The sequence below is a fragment of the Coturnix japonica genome, chromosome 4 (assembly GCF_054131305.1).
Source record: "Coturnix japonica strain WE chromosome 4, WE-NBRP24, whole genome shotgun sequence".
Taxonomy (NCBI): domain Eukaryota; kingdom Metazoa; phylum Chordata; class Aves; order Galliformes; family Phasianidae; genus Coturnix; species Coturnix japonica.
In genome coordinates, this window is record NC_140666.1 from 67079023 (window position 1) to 67094047 (window position 15025).

A 15025-nucleotide genomic window follows, 5' to 3' on the forward strand; every position below is an offset into this window, starting at 1 on the left:
ATATTCAAAACCCACCTGAATGCTTCCCTGTACAACTTACTGTGGGGAACCTGCTTTAGTTGGACTGGATGATGTCCAGAGGTCCCTTCCAACCTCTAAACTTATGTGATTCTGTCATTAGTGCCAGCTCATGTTCTATAGCCCTCCTGGGGCTTCCTCCTCACTTGCAGATCCCATCTCAGCTCCTAGAAGCAGATCAAAACGCTCACACCTGCCAATAGCACAACTGCAGGTATAGGAGGGGAACAGTCTGTCTGCCAAAGTTAAAGCTGTTCATGTCACTCAATATAACTTCTTTGAGAAGGGGCTGGCTTCAAGATCAGATTGAGTCGATAAGCCTACAAAAGGAGCTGCCCATGCTGTTACTAATCACAGAGATATAGAGATATAGAATCACCAAGGCTGGAACAGACCTCCAAGATCATCCACTCCAAACATCTACCCACCCCCCATATTTCCTCAAGATAAAATGTCCCTTAGTATAATATATAAACGTTTCTTGAACAGGGGGATGCTTGGAATACAGACTCTTTGAATGACCTGAGAAGACACTGACTGGCCTCTTGGAGAATGTCCATTTGCTCTGTGAGCTGTGGACTGTACAAAAATTGTAATAAATGGCTTTCTCAAGCCAATCTGTGCTACAGAAGTACCGCATTCTTTATGCTTGCAGTCAGCATGCAGAACATAGCCAGTTCTTTCATGATGTGCAAATCTACCAGGGTCCCCCTCATGTTCTCTTGAATCTTGGTGAAACAATGTTAAAATTGAGTTTGGATGCTCTCCGCACATCTTCCATGCCATCTTTTCCACTGGTGGTCTATCCTTTCTTCCACTAAAGATTGCTTTGCTGCAAAATGACCACTTTATTACCACATTTGTCGCATATCTGAACACTCTCTGGTGTGATGTATGATGTAAGTGTCCTATGCCATGTAGCCCAGTGAACACACTTGACATTTTTCTGCATTATGCACCATATGAGGAAAATAGACAAATATAGCACCAGTAGCTCGGGAAGTTACCAACTGCAACTTTATTTCAAAAGAATGCTCTTATGTATCAATTATTAGAGATTTTACCTTTTTTATTACCATATGAACAATTCTTTCACCCATAAAATAATTCCTTGTGCCTAGTAAGCAAAGAATTTGTTGACTTTACAGAAAATATTGTTAACTTTACAATAATACAGTCCAAGGAAGACAATGTGGCATAATATATAACTATATTCTGTTTTATACATGCTACTGTAAAATGTCTTTGTACAGTCTGGATGTTGGGCAAATACCTGTTGTAGTGATGGATCAAATGCTGGACTCAGTTATCTCAAAGACATTCTGAAAAGAACAACTGCATTTCATAAGCAGTAATTATAAATGCAGCCCTTCTATAACAATATTTAGGTGACAAATGTAAGTTCTCAAAATTGCTGAATATAAGTGTTAATCCACAAACTGCCTTCAGAACCATCACGGTATACATAATTATTAAGTTTTGTGCTAGAATGTGTGTAAATTACAACATGAGTCTGGAATAAATAAGTAACTTTGAGATAATCAAATATATGACCTTTTTATATACAAGCAGTAGGTTATCATTTAAAAAGAAAGGTAGGAAGCTGTACATTTTATACAGTTTTTCATATATACAGTCACTTACTGGATTTTATTTAAATTTTGAATCCAAAGTGCATTGACAAACATTTTCAAAGGTGGAAATCCATGTGAAAAGCAACAGTGAAGACCAAGCCATGACATCCATCCACAAAAACACCATGATGGCAGTTACTTGGAGAGGACATTAACCAGCTTGTGACTTTCTGGGAGCTATTTACATTTATCAGCTTTGGTACTTAGCTGGCTTAGTCTAGCACTAGTCTCTCTGTACTCTCTAGGCTGCCAATGGAGAGAACGAATTTTCTCCTGCAGGAGGTTCTGACCAGAAGCTTTCCTGAATCACCTTTTGGGATGGCATTGCTTTCTCTGCAGGCTCTGAGGGGAGCAGCCAGCTAGTTTATCTGGGTGACACCAAACAATATCACTGTGCCTCTTGTTGAAATTGTTCCTCTTCAGCTCTTGGTCAATATAGCTTTAATTCATCCTGTATTTCTACTGTAACATTATGCTGTCTCAAGTCCAGCTGTTAATTTTCTGTTATGGGTGAGATCTTCCCAACCACTCAGTAGATTCCACCCCACATTCAGTGCAAATGTAAGTATTAATACACATTTACGTAGTGCACTGAATATACTAACATAGCTAGACACTGGTGAAAGTTACTCTCATAACTCTAAGATTTTTGAGAAGTCCATCTACAAAGTAATTGTAAGTAACTGCCATAAAAAATACTGTTTATGTACAGTCTCCAGTAGTATGTTATTAATTCTTGGTCGTGAGGCAGAGAAGAGACATAAATGGTTTCTTTTCCCTAACTAGGCCTATTCATGCACATAAACAAGTTGCAAGAAAGAGACATTAGTGATATAAAAGAAGAAAAAGGTCTCCAAGGTCTGTCAAATAAAATAATTATGCTTGAAAACATCCATTTTATGTTTCTATGACAATATCATAAATAATGGAAAGGTCACAGGGAGTACTTGATATTCAGGAGGAGAAATCATTATAAGTGCATAGCTGAAAAACTGGTCCCACAGTAAATAAATGCAGAACTCTACTTCATTGGGATGAGTATTTGATTCAAGTATTTATGTAAGTGTGATCTCTTTGAGTTCTGCATTTCAATACATTTGAGAAATGGATACATGCATCATTCTTGTACAGAATTATTATTATTATTATTTTCTTTGTTTTTCTACTTTTAGGATGTAAATGAACTGCTAATGATCTTAAAATATTTATAAATCTTTCTAGCTATTCATGAAAAATATTTTATGCCTCTATAAACATACTGTAAATACTGAACTTAACTTACATTAACAACCACCACTGAACTTAAGAATTGCTGTTCTTTTCTTGAAAGCCTCGTATATTTCTGTTTGCCAGAGTGAAGCCCTTCTATTAGATACAAATTAATGGTCAGTTGGATATCAAAAAAGGAGGCTCCCCTTTGGACTTACAGGTAAACTTAAAAGGCAGGTTCTGCATATCATTTATTGTCATTTTCGTCAGATAATTTATAAAATGCTGGTTAGCAAAATCAACCAGTCCCCTTAAAGTTATAAAATACATCTTCAGGACAAAGGACACAGGGAGAGACATAAAAGGTTGGAAGCATAGAAGCATATTCTCATAAGTACTAAGCAATCCCTATTGTTGGATGACCAGATCGAATCATCATTTAGGTAGGTGCTGTCAAAGTTCACAATCTTCAAGTCCTTTTTAAGATACATTTCATTCAGATTGCTTAGCGTTCGAGCAAAGGTGTATTTAGATGCGCAACTGTACGCCTCCATACTGTAGACTTTATGGAAGTGCATATCAAAATATGGATTATCCTAAAAAAAATTGAGAACATAATTATTACATGCGTTGCAGACATCAGAATGGCAATTTCTTGTGTTCTGTTTACCTACTTTTACGCTTACTTTTTCTCATTTTTATGGATTCCCCAAAGTATTAGCCATGGACAATGTGTATTTCTGCTATTCCTATCAAAGAATCTTGTAAAATTTTACAAATTAACAGTTTATAATTAGCTGACTTTCTTTGCCATTAGGAGTTTTGCCTGAGTAAAACCTTCTGAGTTTGTCCAAGGAAGATGCTGCACTCTATAGTGATTATACAATGCTGTTTTGAAGCGAACCAATTTGTCATGTTGCCTAAAACATACTTGCCTTGGACTATAACTATATGTGCCTGTCAGAAGAAGAATATTGATTGTTCTTCCTGCCCAGACTGTAATTCTGTGTGCTTTCAAGCTCCTTGGCACAATTAATACTAGCAACAGCTAAGTTCTATTAAATTACATGGATATGAATAGCAGTATGATGAATATTTATATCAGTGTTAATCACCATGTAATGAGGAGTTTGAGGCTCATTTGTGCTTTTCTGTAACCAAAAATAAGATTTTGAACATCCATGTTGTGGAAGGCTGAGTAGTTTCTGAAGGGTATTTTAGTTTAAAAAACAAAAGCAAAAACAAAACGAGAACTTCAAAAAAGTTGAAAGTTAATGAGTTTATGTAGGCAAACAATAAGGTAATCTTCTGTCTGCCTCATCTGGTAAAGGGATAGAAACATTTCCAGCTGCAAGATAACTTGGAGAGGACATAAAATACGATTAGTTTAAGCCCCTCTGGCTTAAACTGCAAAGAGTTCATGTGATTCATGGATACTCTCACCTCCACAGTCTCCTAGGTTCCTAGTTTTAGAGTAGAGAGCAATGCACAAGGGACTGCAGACAGCTGCAGAGATCATGGCTGGTTGCCCATGCAGGAGCTGTGGAATACTTTTTTGGAAAGGGAACAGTTGTCAGAATGGAATGAGTACAACTGGAGTCTGTCATTTTCCTTGAATCAAGACTCTGAAACTCCTTTTGTGGGCTCTCAGTGTCTATGTCACCAGGACAGGATAATCTGAATTCTATTTTATGTTCACTTGAAATGTGAAAGGTAAAAAAGTAATTTTCTCCTGAACTACATTCTGTATGGATGGATGCCTGTTATAACACTTTACCTATATTAAGACCTGGTCTTCAAAGCACTCTTATAGCTTCCATAAAATAGAATTTAATTCTACTTTTGGTGTTTTATATAAAACTGTGTGTTGTATTGCAGTCTCATTTACCCTTCTGTAATTGAATCTGAGAGATTATGACTTTTTTAGCGGTAATATTAGTCATAGCAAGCCAGAGCCGTTTTATTCAGTCATCCAACTGATGCAAGTAAGGAGAATGAAATGTAAATTATGTGAAAGATGATGTTTGACATATGGATACAAATTCTCTTTGTTGTACAAAGAACGGGTTCCTTAATTCAAACAGAAGGATTATATGTTTTCAAATACATCAGTCTTAATTCAAATTTACATCAGGCATTGCATGTTGTGAATTTTTATTCCCAGTTACAATGAACAGATGAAGAAGCATCCAGACTGTCCCTCAGATCTCAACAGGAGAGATGAAAATTAAAATAAACAAGAACATCTCTCCTTTTCCCCACACCCCAAGCAGTATAAATGCAATATAGACCCTCTCACATGCAATAAACTCAAAAATCCATAGAGGTTTTTTGTTTTGTTTTAAAAATATTCATCAGGTAATGTCTTCAATTGCATTTCAGTACTTGTATTCCAAGTTGCAACACAATGGAAGTATATTCTGTGTATTTAATAATACATAACACTTACAGTATCTGCTTCTTTTCCATCAATCATCTCCAGATCTTTTAAAAACCACTTTTCAACTACTTCGTATTTCTCTTCTCGATCTCGAAAGTGTTTTACCATACATATTTCTACTTCTTCACTTTTAGTCACTGCAAGACAAAAATAGTTATGATATGCAAGCAAATACTTCCCAAAAGTTCTAATAATAAAATACTTAAACTTCATTTAAAATAGTAATTTAAATGTAGTAGAAATAGGCCAGTGTTCTCAGCCTATGAAACTTATCTGTCTTAAACAGATTAGGTATTGAACTTCCCTGTCCTGTGAAAAGGCAATTTTATCAGTGCAAAAGCCTTTGGTTTGAACTTACCAACAGTGCAATGAAGGCCCATCTCCACCACTAGAACTGTGTGGATAATCCACGCATCCTGCTTACTTTGACAGTGAATCCTTTGGGGTACTAAATTCAGAGAATTGCCAAATCACTATCAAGGCTCTTCTGAGTATGACTACTTTCTGTTCTGAGGATGAAGTTCTCTTACAGAGTCATTACTTTTTAAACAAAACTCTTACTTTCCTATCAAATCTGTAATTATGTCACTTAACAGAAGTAACATTGAAAATACTTCTTAAACCCTGACATTGCTCAGTGCTATCTGTGTAGAAATTACTATTTTCTGGCAATGAGGAAATGAGGAAATGAGAATAAAAAGAGCACGAAAACATTCCTTGTAATAGCTACCATCATTAATTGATTACATTGAGTGCTGTGCAGAAGATCAGACTTCTTTAACATGAAACAATTAGTGTGGAAAGCACTGGAGCCTGAAACATCTTCTGCACATCCAGCATAGCAGCTGCTGGGCAGAGCACTTTTCCAAGCCACCTTGTAGACTAACATAGCTAAGAGCTAACCATCACCTTTGACATTATAATGTGATGCTGCAGATGAAGGACCAAGATTCTTTCTTATCTAAATTCTGCCTGGAATTTTGAAATTCCATTCTAAAACTCCACTATCTTTATCTTATTTATGTTAAAATGTGCTTTGCTTCTGACTTGTTTGTAAGATAGTTACAACAAACAAAGGATTATGTAGCTTCTTTCCACTGTAAATTAAGAAAGAGGAAAATGTTTAAATTAACTGTAATCCTCTCAGTCCATGGCTTCTCAAACAGCCTCAAACACATCACTAGTTGTTTGGGTTTTTTTTTCCTTGGTTCTAACAGTCATATTTTCTCAGTGGTTTTTAATCAAAAGATCACTGGTGTATTACCTTCTGTGAACAACATTTTCATTTATGCATCTAGTAGGATACTCATAGAAAGTTCTTTACTCGATTTCATTTCCTCCCATTTTGTTTGCTGCCATGTGAAGGAGTATGTTGTCTCCCTCACAGTTAAAAGAAAACAAATCTAAACCCAAAAGTCCACAGTCCTTTCAGAAATAGATGTCCTAGGCACCTCTGAGACCCATAGACTCCCATTTCTCTATCACTCACGTATGAACAGAAACTGTTCAAAATAAGGACAGTTTAAGAAGCTGCTCTAGTAAGAATAACAAAGCCAGGAGCACGTTCTGCTCCATGGTGAAGCCTGAGTGGACACTTTTCATCTACAAAATTTTACATCTCCTGCATTTTAGATATATCACTGGGTCCTGAATTCAGTTGACATATTTAAAACAACTTTATTTTTGTTATATAACAAAAGCTCAGATCTGCTGTTTCATTCATTAAACTCTCACAGGTTTTCTTGTGGCAGTAATAGTTATGACAATACCTTCAAGAAAACAAATCATCTCTTAATGATTCCACGGATTGAAGACCTTTCTGTATTTTCTCTATACCACTGAATAATCTGGTGTTAGCCCTGCCACTGCTCTCAGGCTGAACAATGCAGACTTGTGAAAGTTCCTGAATATGGCTGCATTTCAGCTTTGCATTCTTCCAGGGCTTACAAAGAAAGCATTTAATGAAAGGATACTGCTGTCTTCACACAAATACCTAAATTTGCTTTTGTGAAAGAAGGAAGGGAAGTAAGGTTGGGCATATGGCAAAAAATAAGATTGTTCAGTTATCCATGGCAAGAGTTTATTTTAATATAGATTTGGAAAGCTATAAACTTCTAAACATTTAATTACATGTAGTTTGATTGGTTGTTTTTTGTTTTATTTTGTTTCTTTCTTTTTTTTTTTTTTTTTCTGTTACATTAATTTGAAATACAAAGGAATACAGTGAGGATGTATTGTGGGGATAAGATTTTAGAGAGAATACAGAATCATAGAAGATTACAGTAACTTCTGGCAGATTAATGCAACCCATTGTTCAGAATAAGAGTGCTACTCTACTTACTACCCACTTGACTATGCCCGAATATATTAAAAGAGTTTAATCTACACAATTTTTCCTTAATGTCTTCAATGACAATCAATCAGTCAAGCTGATTAGAGGCTTCCTTTAATGTCTTGTTTTTCTCTACTTCAAGAAGAAATTTGTAGTTACAATTTTATAGATAACAAATGTTTTTGTTTTTGTTTTTTCCTCTTCGGAAGTTTCCTAACACCAATCTGTTTAGTTCTACTACCCAAATCTAATCACACTTCTATCAAATTGTTTTATAACCTATGAATCAGGTTGGTATTTTTGTACATTTCAAAGCTCTATAATGCTCAGGAATCCATTTCTTAAAACTATTTTTACATTTCTAAAGTACAAAATATCTTCTACTAAGATCATGTGGCTGCTAGGAACAGACCTTGCTCAGTATGCCCTTTAATCTGTAAAATAAAACTATTCACCAGATGTTTACAAACATAAGGATCACAGAATAAGGTTGTCATCATCCCATACTGGCCAAAAAATTCTCAAGTGCAGAGATGATTTCTGTCTTCTCTTTGTGTTTTGATCATCAAGAGGAAACAGGCTGCAAAAACCATTGCCTTCAAACCAACTCTTTATATCACGGAATAAAAAAGGTTGGAAAAACCTCCAAGATCATCCAGTCCAACTGCCCACCTATCATCAATATTTCCCACTAAATCACGTCCCTTGGTACAACATCTAAATGTTTCCTGAGCACAAGATGCATGAGTATTTTTCTCTTTTCCATCAGCTTCCAGTGTTATGAAAATAATAATTAAAAACGTTATATTAAGAAACACATGCACTTGAAATCAAATTCAGTAAAAAGCCAGATAATTAATTTTTTCACACAAACTTGTTTTAATCATAATTCTTGCTAATTACTAATTCAATGATGTATTTGTTTAAGCTATAAGCCCAGTTAATTGTTAGCTAAGTAACTGGGCAGTATGCAGGACTTTAAAGTATGACAAGAGGTAGCACAAAAGCAATGAAAATGACAAACCCTTTCTGCAGAACGGGTGTATCGTTATGCTTTGTTTTACGAAAAAAACCCTCAATAAATTCCTACTAGAGTGATGCATCGCTCTTTCTAACAACTCCTCCAAGCGCTGCCCCGTCCCGCAAATCTCCCCGCGTGTTGGAGCGCTGGAGCTGTCAGGAGGGCGTAGGAAACAGCACCCCGGACAGCTCCAGGAGGCACAGCCGCCGCCGGGCAGCGCGGAGCCGGCCGGCACCCCGCACCCCGCACCCCGCACCCACCGCGGGCAGCCCGGTACCTGCGGCGCACAGGTAGCAGCGCTCCGCTCCCGAGTCCTCCACCTCGATGAACTCGTGCAGCCGCAGCCGCCTCGGCCCGAAGAGCCTCTTGGTCAGGTCCTCCTTCACCAGCGAGGACATGGCACCCGCCCGCGGGTCGCCCAGGCTGCCACCGGGGGGACATCGCTGGGCGCAGCCCCGAGGGCCCCCGCTGCCGGCCCGCAGCTCTGGGAGAGCCGCGAAGCTGCGGCACGGGAGCGGCCGGGCGGCACATCTCCCCGCCCCGCCTCCGCCCGGCCCCCTCCTCCTGCCGCGGGACGGCCCCTGGGCGAGCGGCGGTGCAGCTGTTTGCAGCTAGGGGGAAAATTACCGCGTGCTGCTCTTTGCAAACGGCAGAAGAGCAGGCAGAAAGACTCTCATCCGTGCAACAGGAGTGTTCAGAGGGAGGATGCAGTCAGGGGACACGGGTGTGTTTCCACGAGAGGCTGGATACATCAATTGCAGCAGTTTTGGAAGCAGTAGCAGTTTTGCCACCCTGAACGTGGGTGGGCAGCATCTGGTGTACTCTTATTCCTCTAATTTGTGAATCTGCTATTGCCTGCTTTAGTGTTTTAACTTCTGGATGCATGTAAAAGTTGAATGAGTGAAAAAAAACAAAATAATAATAGTTGCATCAGGTTGGACGTTAGGGAGAAGTTCTTTACTAGTAGAGTGGTTAGGTCCTGGAACAGGCTGCCCAGGGAGGTCGTGGATGCCCCGTCCTTGGAGGTGTTCAAGGCCAGGTTGGACGGGAAACCTGATCTAGTAAACACGGATGTTTGGTGGCCCTGCCAGGCAGGGGGGTTGGAGCTTCATGATCCTTGCGGTCCCTTCCAACCCAGGTCATTCTGTGATTCTATATTAATAATGAGGTTTTTCCAATATTATTAGAATAGTTCAGAGCCAGGGACATCCGTGGTGCTTTACTGACATGAAGAGATATGAAAGCAGTTTGAATTGTGTAGGTGTAAAACTGGGGAGAATAACCCTGTCTTGTAGACAGTAAGTGAAATGCGTAGGCTATTTGGTCTTATGTATTTGGAAAGATAGTTGTGAATCTTGAATCTGCTGATGAATTTTCGTCCCTGCTTTGGGAAAGTAAAATTACTCTAAGCTTTAGGTTTGGGATGTATGTTATCACAAAGCATAAACCTCCAGACTTTAGTTCCTCACCACCTGTGTTACCAGCATCACAGTCAGACGGGTCAGTGTAAATGCTAAGTACTAAGTAGCTCATGTTGCGTCTCTGATACCTGGTTGTTCTTGTGCAGGTTTGAAGCAACAGATGTAGAGATGCTAAAGTACCGTCAGAAAAATATCTTCAGCTCTGGAAGAATTATCTATTAGTTTGCCCAGGTGTGGAGCCCTCAGTACAAAAAAGACATAGAGATTTTGGAAAGGGTCCAGAGGAGGGCCACAAAGATGATCAGGGGGCTGGAGCACCTCCCCTATGAGGACAGGCTGAGGGAGTTGGGCTTGTTCAGCCTGGAGAAGAGAAGGTTGCGGGGTGACCTAATTGCAGCCTTTCAATACCTGAAGGGAACTTACACCCAGGACAGGAGTAAACTCTTTGAAAGGGCTGATAATAGCAGAACACGGGGAAATGATTTTAAGTTAAAAGAGGGAAGATTTAGGTTGGATGTTAGGGGGAAGTTCTTTACTAGGAGAGTGGTTAGGCCCTGGAACAGGCTGCCCAGGGAGGTTGTGGATGCCCCGTCCTTGGAGGTGTTCAAGGACAGGTTGGACGGGGCCCTGGGCAACCTGATCTAGTAAAGGCGTATGTTTGGTGGCCGTGCTAGGCAGGGGGGTTGGAACTACATGATCCTTGAGGTCCCTTCCAACCCGGGTCATTCTGTGATTCTGTGATTCTGCCCTTGTGAGAGGTTCAGCTGATGGCAGCAAAACTGCCTGGATGGTGAGTGACAGCACTGGCATCCTGGATGTGACAGAGCTGAGGCAGTGGCAGTGTGGAGCTCTGCTCTTGCCCCCTGCTATCTGAGCAGTACTGAAGAGTGCACAGCTGCTGCTCTATCTTCTGCATTCTTGTATAGGCAGAAGTGTTTGAACAACCTTATGCTGTGATGTAACTGTTTTCTTTGTACCTCCTCTTAAATCAAATTACCTTTCAAATAAAGTATGATAGAGATTAAATTACTTCTGCAGTATGCTTTAGTACATTCTCAAATACTACATCAGGACACTGAGTGACCACACTGAGTATGTAAAGAGATGTTACAGTGATGATTTTAATGTTGAATATTTTGATAAGAAACAGGAAAATCTGTAATCCGGTGTTGTTCTTGATGAGAACACAGCAGGACAGCTCTGATGAGCTGACAGTGGGATGGCCTGTAGCCATTTGGACTATGCCAATCAACATATTTTTTCCATATCTTTTTTATACTTCATAATTTTGGTTTTTTTTTCCTATGATTATATCACATTGCCAAGAAACGTCTGTCCTATTTTGGAGGTGACTCACAAAACAACATTTTTCTTCCAATATCTCTGCTATTTTACTGACTTGTGGCTCAGTAGGCTTAGGAATCCTCCCTTTACAGCATTCACAAAGGCAGCTCTTATGTCTCCATGCCTGGTTACCAGCATGTTACAGATTTTGTAGGATGACTCTTACAGAAGGTAAAGAGCATCTGCAATGTCTGCACAACATTTCTTCCCTGCTTACACATTCTTCCATTGTTTTTGTTTCCTTTTTCTGTTTCTTCCTGTGACTTTTATTCTGGTGTTGTTTCTCTTTCTCTCTACTTTTTTTTTTTTTTTCCCCGCTCATATTCAGATCCATAGAACTCTTAAGGACATAGAGGATCTTTTCATCTGACTCATGCAATCCTTCATATTTCATACACAAACTGGAGTTTAGCTGAAAGCAGCTGAGTACAGCCATAAGCATGTATGAAGAAGCACACCTAAATCATACTACCACGGGAAATCCTACTGTTCTGTTCTGCAAATTGAAGTTCTCATTTGACTCAAATTTAACACTACAGAAACTGTCAGTAAGAGCTTTCACCTTAATATGCCTTCTTGCTGGTGTCATTATTTACTGAGTAGAAAAAGCTGCACTGTAATAGTCTTCTAGAAGATAAGCAGACGCTTTGATCTATGAGGTTTCTGGTCCACCTTAGCCATAATACTGTCAGTCAAAATCCTGACAATCCGTAACTTAAAGCCAACAGTTGGGTAGTAACTCACCCAGCCATCAAGGGCACACAGATAGTGGTCCAGGACCAGGCTAGGCTCCTGGCATCAAGCACCCCTGTCAGCCCTCCCTACCTGAGCTCTTCCCACATATTCACACATAGAACAAATAAACCCTTTTGTAACCAATGCCATAAACAAACTTAAATCCAATTTAGCTTGGATTTGTTTTTAACTGTCAAAGTAGATTAATTGCAGATGCTTGTGGAAGCTGTGCACTCCATACCACAGTCTAACTGTGATTCTCTAGAAAATGAAATATTCACTAGGGAACTGTATTAGACCTTTCTACAAAATATTACTTGTTCCTGTTCCTTTCTGTGCCCTGCCATTTCCATGCAAACTTATGTTTTTTCCTTAGTGTATCCAGGACATTAATAGATGTAGTAGCAGATCTTAATAGGATAAATCTCACCATTTTTAGTCTTCGTTATTTCTCAGACACACTGTTCTGGGAAAAAGCAATTCAACAGCTTCAGAAGCAGTTTTTATGATGAGTCTTTATATTCCTTTGTATCTACTGATGTGCATTAGTGTATACATCTAAATGATTACCCTGGGGCTTGATCCAAAAACCATTAGGTCAGTAATAAGATTTCCTTTAATTTTGGTGGGTTTCAGAGTAGCCATTAGTTGAGCAGCACAACAGTCACCATGTTTCCTGTTTGTAAAAATGAAAGGATTACCAATGATTTTTGCAACTGTTTTTAATGAATAAACCTAGCACTTATGGAAAGCGTCTTAAGAAGCAAATCAAGACTGGGCTAAGTCAATGCAGAAAAGACCAATTTGCTACCTTTTGCTAAGGAAAAGAATCCTACCACCAGCAGTGGCAGAGGGGCTGCCCCCCAGGAAAGGCAACTCAGGAGCTGAGAGTGACATTTCCTTGCTAAAAACAAGCACAGTGACCAGGTCCTGCTGATTGGAATAAGGTATGAAAAAGATATCAGTTGCTCTGCCCAAAACAGATGGGAATTTGCTGTGCTCTGCATGATGAAGCACTCTGGAGGGTATGCATTTGTTCTCACATCTTAAATTCCCACCAAGTACCACACCCTTATAATGCAGTATTCACTGGAGCATGGCTCCTTTCTTGGCAGTGTTATCAAATAAAAGGAAAGAAGGAAAACAAATATAGGCTGAAAAACCTTATTTACCATTTTATTTAGATTAGGAGTTATATTGCACTAACTATTTGTGTTCGAGGTTTCAGATAGGTTTTCTCAGCTAGCACTCAGTTCATTGTCTGAAAGCATTCTTCACATTTTTAGGGCTCTAGACTGCTTGTTTAACATCTTAAATGAGGTTTTAGAATATGAAATGGAAATGTTGAAAAATATTCTACTGTGACCTGGTTGTATAGAGGCATACTGAGGCATACTGAATATATGTATGTGTGTGTATATATATATATATATAATATATGTATATTCCGAATGATCATGACTTTTTTCCCTCTTGTTTTCAATGATTTACTTTCCTCAGGCTTGTTTTCCCACTGACGTTTACATAGAAGGTCTGACTCCAAGCCATGTCTACTTATTCATGTTTTGACATCCAGAAAACTTGGATCTTTGTGCAGTGAAACATAAAAGTAGTTGGGCTATACAAAAAAAACCGTAAGAAGCAAAAGAGGTTTCATGCAGGAATGTTGTTCAGTGATGTACAGCTGGAGCTACTTGTTCAGTTTTAAAGTAGAAGCATAGACATACACATGGGAAGATATCAGTTGGTTAAAGTATACTGCTTTTCTCCTGAATTCCTTTTGTGATCCCAATAAAAGAGTGCTATACCAGCTTCAGGATATGTAGATACTCAAGCAGAAGATGACTTGAGATCTGATCAATTCTGATAAATATCATTAAAACTCAAACATAATTGTTTTCCCTAGTGATGTAACTATTCAATTAAAAAAAAAAAAAAGAAAAGAAAAGAAAAGAAAAAAAATAGTATTATTCTTTTTCCTTGTAAGGAAGGAGAAAGAGTTTGAGATTTTATTTAACTAAAGCTCTAATCTGTCAAATTCATACAGAGCACTGTAATTCATCATTCTGAAAATGTAGTAAAGACTGTTATTTGGATAAGCTACACAACAGTATAACAAAATACAACCAAAAGCTCCCCTTTAAACCAGTTTTTCATAGAATAGTAAATAGAATCTATTTTATGGATGAACTTTAAAAACAAGGGTTGAAAACTAAAGTCATATAAGAAGTGATTCTATGAGAAATTTACAGATGTTGAATAGTATGTATTTGTGAGCTAAAAAAATGAGGACCTTTAGTAAGTTAACAAATGTAGTAATTGTTTAGGTTTGTGTTCAGAAAAGCATATAACACAGTGATGAACTGGAGGCGTATTTAATTAGCAGCATAAAATCAAGGCATGATGGATTCAGCATTTTGTTATCCACATATACCCCATTCAACATCATACAGTTTTCTTTGTGAGTGTAAAATCCTCAAGGTAGCAGTGAAAAGAAAGGTAGTTAAGGAAACTGAAAATAAGCTTAGGCCACTCTAGGCATGCAAATTAGTGTTCGCTTTCATTAGTGTTCGCTTTCATACAGCAGGAAGCTTGTGAGAGCTTAGTTCAGGATTTTTGACATCTGAGTTAAAAACAGTAACTCTTGGTGGCATGTTTTATAAAAATAAAGAGGAAAAAAGCCCAGCAGAGGATTGTATTGACCAAGTCGGTAAGTATCTTGATGAATACATTTGAAACAAATTAGGCTGTGAAGCCAACCCAGCTGCCCTTTTATGTTCTTGTTTACTTCGTGTGTTTTTTTAACAAACACATTTTTTCTTGAAGAGTTACCCAGAACAGCTTCAATAGATATTCTTTCAAAAGCCTTTT

At 38.5% G+C, this 15025-nt stretch overlaps 1 protein-coding gene across 1 annotated transcript; it reads right to left on the reverse strand.

The window, feature by feature from the left end:
* Positions 1-2794: 2794 nt before the first annotated feature.
* Positions 2795-9207, reverse strand: EXOC1L (exocyst complex component 1 like). Its single transcript, XM_032444549.2, has 3 exons — positions 8932-9207; positions 5311-5438; positions 2795-3457 (listed from the first exon to the last, which is right to left on the reverse strand). The coding sequence occupies exons 1-3, from the start codon at positions 9050-9052 to the stop codon at positions 3194-3196; spliced, it is 513 nt and encodes a 170-aa protein (XP_032300440.1). The 5' UTR covers positions 9053-9207; the 3' UTR covers positions 2795-3193.
* Between the last annotated feature and the right edge of the window lie 5818 nt (positions 9208-15025).

Coding starts and splice junctions, on each gene's coding strand:
- EXOC1L (XM_032444549.2), bottom strand. CDS start 9,052: ATGTCCTCGCTGGTGAAGGAGGACCTGACCAAGAGGCTCTTCGGGCCG. Junction 5,439..8,931: donor CTGCTACCTGTGCGCCGCAG/GTACCGGGCTGC, acceptor TTTGTCTTGCAG/TGACTAAAAGTGAAGAAGTA. Junction 3,458..5,310: donor ATGGAAAAGAAGCAGATACT/GTAAGTGTTATG, acceptor AATTTTTTTTAG/GATAATCCATATTTTGATAT.